The 6177-nt window shown below is 42.4% G+C and overlaps 1 protein-coding gene across 1 annotated transcript; it reads right to left on the bottom strand.

Annotated features, from left to right (window-relative positions):
• Positions 1-712: 712 nt before the first annotated feature.
• Positions 713-5956, bottom strand: anxa1a (annexin A1a). The gene is made up of 12 exons (XM_070833959.1): positions 5868-5956; positions 5143-5223; positions 4369-4459; positions 3480-3574; positions 3227-3340; positions 2872-2962; positions 2610-2689; positions 1960-2104; positions 1778-1873; positions 1624-1682; positions 1410-1532; positions 713-1248 (listed from the first exon to the last, which is right to left on the bottom strand). The coding sequence occupies exons 2-12, from the start codon at positions 5200-5202 to the stop codon at positions 1189-1191; spliced, it is 1014 nt and encodes a 337-aa protein (XP_070690060.1). The 5' UTR covers positions 5203-5223; positions 5868-5956; the 3' UTR covers positions 713-1188.
• Between the last annotated feature and the right edge of the window lie 221 nt (positions 5957-6177).

Below are 6177 nucleotides of genomic sequence, written 5' to 3' on the forward strand. Positions count from 1 at the left end.
GGTTGCCAGCTTCTGTGACAGCTATCCCCCTTCTGCGGATTGCAAACTAAGAAAAAAAAAAAAGGAACGTAAAAGCGCCTGTGTCTGTGATTCCCTTCTAGGATCTCCACTTGATAAGTTCTTATTATCATTATTAAACTATTGCAATACAGGAAAATATTTCATCATCCAACCTGGCAACCCCAGGTCGGCCAAGCCCACTAAAATATGCAGTGGCTGCAGGCTACACTGTTAGTACTGCATTGAAAATGTTACCGAAATAAAGTCAGTATAATAAGGAAAATATACTTTTATTTTAAGTATATTGTCCTATAAAAAAATGCATTAATTTAATATCTACAGAACTAGTATATATGAAGTAAGTAGCAACCAAAGTTGTCAAATATTCCCCTCTAAAATGTAACATGTAACATGAAAGGAACATGAAAAGACTGAAGAAAATACAAGTGTGTAAAATATGTTCTCAATACTTGAGTAAATGTACTTAGTTGCACCAACATTTTGATTTCTAGATCAGATTTGGAACCAACATGTGTGGTTGTCTGTGTCTCGTGAGGAGTGCTGGGCTTAAATCTATTTTGTTCTGTATAAAATAACATGTACTGATATCATTAGTGCTTTAATATTTGATAACACATCTTCCATGATTGGCTCATGTCCGTCTGATACGTACACTGTGTGCATGCAGAAAACCAAGACCACTCAGACAGGCCTTGATACAAAAAGCTTTTATTTGCAGGATGTCCAAACTCCTTCAAGGGTAGGCGTACTGCTGTCACTGAATATGATTGGCACATGGTGTTCTGTATACATCTGTTAGCAGCTGCACTGTGACTTCATCTTCTCTTCGAGCACCAGATATGAGAATCTGATGAGTGTAAAAGCTAAGTCTGTCCCAGGGTAATGCTCCTCTGGCACACTGCTGTCAGATCTATGTTGGAATAAAGGTGCTGGAATGAAAAGGAACAACTTGGAGAGAAAATATCTGCTGAAGCAGTGCCGATTCCATTTTAATCTTTGCTGTTATATATTTACTAAATGTCATGACAGTCACGACGACAGTCGGCTTGTCAGATCTCCAGGAGAGCGCAGGGCACAACATGTGTCAAGAGATTACAGGTGATTTTCCACAGCTGGATTTGCTTCTGGATCCTCAGTTGTGTGAGCCTTGATCCCATTCGTTGGCTTTTAGTTTTCACCCCCACAAAGAGCAATCAAGATCCTCTCGTAGTCTCCTTTGGTGTCATCCTGAGGGACAGGACAGACAGTGAGCACTTTCTCTGAACTGCCATGTGTATACAAAAAAAACCAACATTTCTGACATCTAGGATGTGTCTGTCTGTCTGTCTGTCTGTCTGTCTGTCTGTCTGTCTGTCTGTCATTATCAGTGGGCATGTGTGTTTGCTCACCAGAATTTCCTGGGCGAGTGTTTTTCCATAGTTTTTCTTGTACTCTTCTTTGATCCGTTTCATGTCGATTTCAGAGCGGCTCACCATGATGCGGGTCAGGATATTTTTGCGGGTACCTTTACCCTGATGGGTGGAAAAGAATCAGCCACATGAGGCCCAGTATCCTTCATGTTTTTTTCAACATCTTTTGAGTAGTAGTCCATACGTACTGTACCTTCATGGCCAAGTAGAGCTTCTCAGCAAAGAATGCAGGCCTGCTTCCAGCACACTTCACTGTGGTTATTTGAAAAAATATTCAAATCAAGTTTGTGCATTAAATCACCAGATCACGTCTCACGTCATAAAGGAGTCCAGGTTTGTGCCTTTACCTACTGCTGTGAGACAACTTTCAACATCTCCCTTCATCTCCAGGTCAATAGCTTTGGCCACATCCACTTTGCTGTACTTTGAGTATCTCTCGAATACTGAAGGACAGGAAGGATCACAGAGTTAAATGTGTCAACAAACGGTAAAAAAAACTCAGTTTCCAGAGGACAGTGAGCCAGCTGACCTTTACGGAGATGTATGGCACTCCTGCTGGTGAGGACGTCGATGAAGACGGAGCAGTCTTTGCCCTTCCTCCCCTCCCCGGCCTCGTACAGAGCCCTGGCATCGCTGTCAATCAGCTGCTCACAAACTCCCTCAGTCCTGCCGGCCTGTAATAAATACAAACAGAGTAGCTTCACCGTGCTGCACACAACCAGCACTTTACACTTTTAGACTGTTTTTTTATTCTAAAGCAGTCCTTCTTTATAGTTGACTCTTTTTTTTAACATTGCTTTAAACAATTTGCTTTGTGCGTGGAAACTAAACAAAAGTAGCAAAGGCAACAAAAATCTAAGGTAAATGCTGCTTAATAAATAAATAAGCCTAATGAAGAAGAATTTACCCGCCAGATTCAGATTTTCAACAAACGGTGTATTTCCCAAATATAAAGCCATAAAAGGCTCGTCGTGTTCGTGTGTGTGTATAGAGGGAGGCTTGTTTAGCTTTAATGAACCACTGACACTGCAGCAGCTGCAGAAGGGAGTGTTATGTTGCCTCAGAACTTTTTGCATTGCAAATGCAAATTGCATCCTGGTGCTGTGAATGTGAGAGTCTGTGCTAAACGAGTCTTCAGAATATTTCAACAAACACATAATGAGATGCACAAAAAAGTACCTTGCAGAGTGCATGAAGGGCGGCCCTGAACTCTCCACCAGTGTCAGACCTGATGTCCTCCTCCAGGTCCTTCTTGTACTCTTGGCAAAGGAATCACAGAGTTAACACATGTTAACGTTTTCAAAGTGCTGTTTGAATGTTTAAACTTTGTCCCCTATCCCAGAGGCTGTAAGTTTCCACTGTCACATGTTGTACCACTTCTATTTCCAAACACCAGCTTGATGAAACCGGAGATTGTTGCTTAAAATTTGTTGGCACGCACCTTCCTTGTAGACTTTCTTTATATCCAGGATCTCTCTGTTGTTTCGGGAAGCCAAAATCTCTATCAAGGTGTCCTCGTCTGTGCCCAGACCCTGAGAAAAGGATGCACGGATAGACAGATTGATATAGAGAAAGATCCAATTCAAACAAAACACACCTTTCACCCTCCGGTTAAGAAAACAATACATGAATACGTGGAAGTGGGTGGATGTCAGAACACACCAAAAATAACAGATGGTGGTGAGGCCAAAGCATTCGTCCAGAATGTGTTCAAATGTGCTCTGCTTCTGAGCGTTAGAGGAACTTATATATTTATATCAGTGCTCCTTTTTCAGAGAGACTGTTTGTGTGTGTACCTTCATCGCCTGCTTCAGCTGCTGGGCATCGTACTGGGCCGGTGTCTTCAGCAGAGCCAACACCACATCCTCCAGATCTCCCTTCAGAGCGCTCTTCAGAGCTGATTCCAGAGACTATGAGGGAGCCACCGACGAGTCAACAGATTGTTTGAGAGCGTTTGGTCACAACTTTGTAACTGTGTCTGTACTTTGGAACAAAACCTAAGGTGTCTCTACTTTATTGCTGTGAGCATCTCACTTTGATTCTTATTACCTTGCCACTGGCCTGCTGGTACGCCTCCTTAATCTGCTGTCTCTGCTCGTTGCTCCTTTTCACCAGAATTTCAATGATGGTGTTCTCATCCACACCTGCACAACGGACACAGTGTTAAGTAGCATGATCATTTCTCTTATTCTGCGTCTGTGTGACAGACACAGTTACTGCTTATAGTATTGATCATTTTGTAGAGGCTAGAGTGAGGGAGTCTTTTCTTTTCTACTTCTACTCCAGTACATCTCAGAGGGAACCTTTTTACTTTATTACATGTGTCTGACAACTTTGCAAATGGAGACCTGGAACACAAAAGTTATTAAGAACTTACAGGATTCATTTTCACAACTTCTCAAATGTGAAGATCTGCTACATTTAAAAGATTTTTTATAATTTAATGTGTTTTCAATCATGTTGAGGTTTGGGCTGTTGGTTGAACCTGTCATTGTCTTAATATTTCATTTATTTTTATTAAATATTTCATTTATTAATTATTATTAATTAATTGTTCAAATAATCCATGATGAAAATGATCATTAGCTGCAGCCTGGTAGCATAACAGTCACAGAGGACATTGTTCTGCACCAAAAACTTTTACTTTAATACTTTAAGTAAATTTTCATGATCATACTTTCATATTTTTACTTAAGTAGCATTTTAATGTCGGACTTTTTGCTTGTACCAGTGTGTTTCACAGCGTAGTATTGGTTGGCCCCTACAGAGAGCAGGGTTAGACTTTCACTATGATGTCACCGTCAGTAGTAGTGATGGATGATGGCCAGCAGTGGGCGGTAAAGTTTTAAACATGACCTCCTTGCAGAGGCACACTGCAGAGAAGAGAAGACGTGTTCACACACGCTCCGAAGCCTCCCTGAGAGCATTTTAAATTCACCTTTCACTTTGATGGCCTTGTCCAAGACTGATGCATCTCCACTGGAACTGAAATTGGGCGCTGCAGTCACCGTCCCCTCGTTCTTTAGGACCTGAGAGACGCAGCACAGGTTGTTGTGTTTTTGAGTTTGTTCTTTTTAAACAAAATCACAGCCTCTTACACTTTTCCTGGATCTATCATCCAGCTTCAATACATGTAGTAATAGTAATAGTAATTGTGACATATTTTATGCCCACCTGCCCTGACAGACCTCTACAGACCTACACCTGCATGCCTCCAGACCTGGACCGTGACAGTGCCCTTTGCAGCGCCTGTCCACGCCCCTGTTGGGCTGAACTGAACGATAACAGGAGAGTCGGAGAGCTCAGATTAAAATAATGCAGGATAAATGGTGCAACTTTCCCTTTGTTCACTTTAAGAAACCAGGGAAAGCAGAAGTAGCATTTTGTTGCAGAGTTTATAAAGGGAGGGGCTCAAATTCCTGCTTCTGAGTCACACACTCACAAGACCTAGTGTGGGCATCTCTCTCTTTTCTCATTTTAATCTTTATAGCACAGGCTTCCTTCATCTTATCTCTCTGCACTGCTCCACTCCTTTTCTTTTCCACCCTTAAACTTCCCACTCATTCATTCATTTTCCCTCATTGTCACACATTCCCTTGCTCTAAACTCTGCCTGATAAAAATTTTCCACCCTAGCATACCACAGGAAGAGAAAAAAAGGAAACCACGGTGGTTGGCCTGAGCAGCTGGAACAGAACCACAGAGTTACGTACTGACTCATCGGGCAAGCCCATATAGACCGTCTGCTTCATGAATTCTTGGATGAAAGACATGGTGGGACTTCTGGAGTCTGTCTGTGGGGGGAGAGGACAGCGTTAGAGACCAGGAGAAAAGAAAACAGAAGAGAAGTGATGTGATCTTGTTGGGAGAAAGAATGGAGGCTAAAATAGAACAAAGTCCACTAAACCTATCAGTATCCAAAGAAGAAATGATCACCCTCTCATTGATTCCACTGCACTTAGGTAACGTTCTTATCTATCAAACTTGTTAGCAGAAGAAAGAAAGAAAGAAAGAAAACATATTTGCTTCTCCTTCATCCACTCCTAGAGAGCACAGCCTCTGCAGTATTTACTGTGGGGTTATGTTAGATGGTTTTCCATGATGGAAAGCATGTGGAAACAGCCTGGCCACACCCACGCTGATCTCCACTGATCTCCAGTATGGATATACAGTAAGCTGTAGGCTGGACTGGAGATCTACTCTCCTATGATGGACCTTTTTAAATCATCAACAGGACTGAAACCAACTCATCACTTCACTCAAATGTGTAAATTCCCAAATTGTCTCATTCCCGACCACACCCTCCTGGGTGGCATCAACAGCTTGCAGGAGAGTAGATTTAAAGCCATCATATCTATTCTATTACCAGACTTCATCATCAAACTTCAAAACTACAAGCTGCAGACCAGGTTAGAGATTTTTATCGAAGGAAACTTACTGTGCAGCCTTGAGAGGGAAGAAGTTAGTCTCACGGAGTTTCCAGGGGCGTTAAAGTTCCACAGAGAGTTTATTTATACCCACGACAAACCCCACCTAGTAACGGGTCCAGCCCATACACAGCTGCCATTGGACTGCACCGCTGGCCACCGCAGCGGAGCTCCGGCAGAGGGACGACGCCGTGCGTAAAAACCAGGAACTAGTGTCTCTGTTCATCTAGTTTCAGATCTAACACCCCATGTCCGCCACTGTTTTGGAAAAAAGGATCCTGTAAGTCGTTATAATGAGAAACTTTCCCAAAATAATGGCAA

Source organism: Pempheris klunzingeri, chromosome 7 (assembly GCF_042242105.1).
Source record: "Pempheris klunzingeri isolate RE-2024b chromosome 7, fPemKlu1.hap1, whole genome shotgun sequence".
NCBI lineage: Eukaryota > Metazoa > Chordata > Actinopteri > Acropomatiformes > Pempheridae > Pempheris > Pempheris klunzingeri.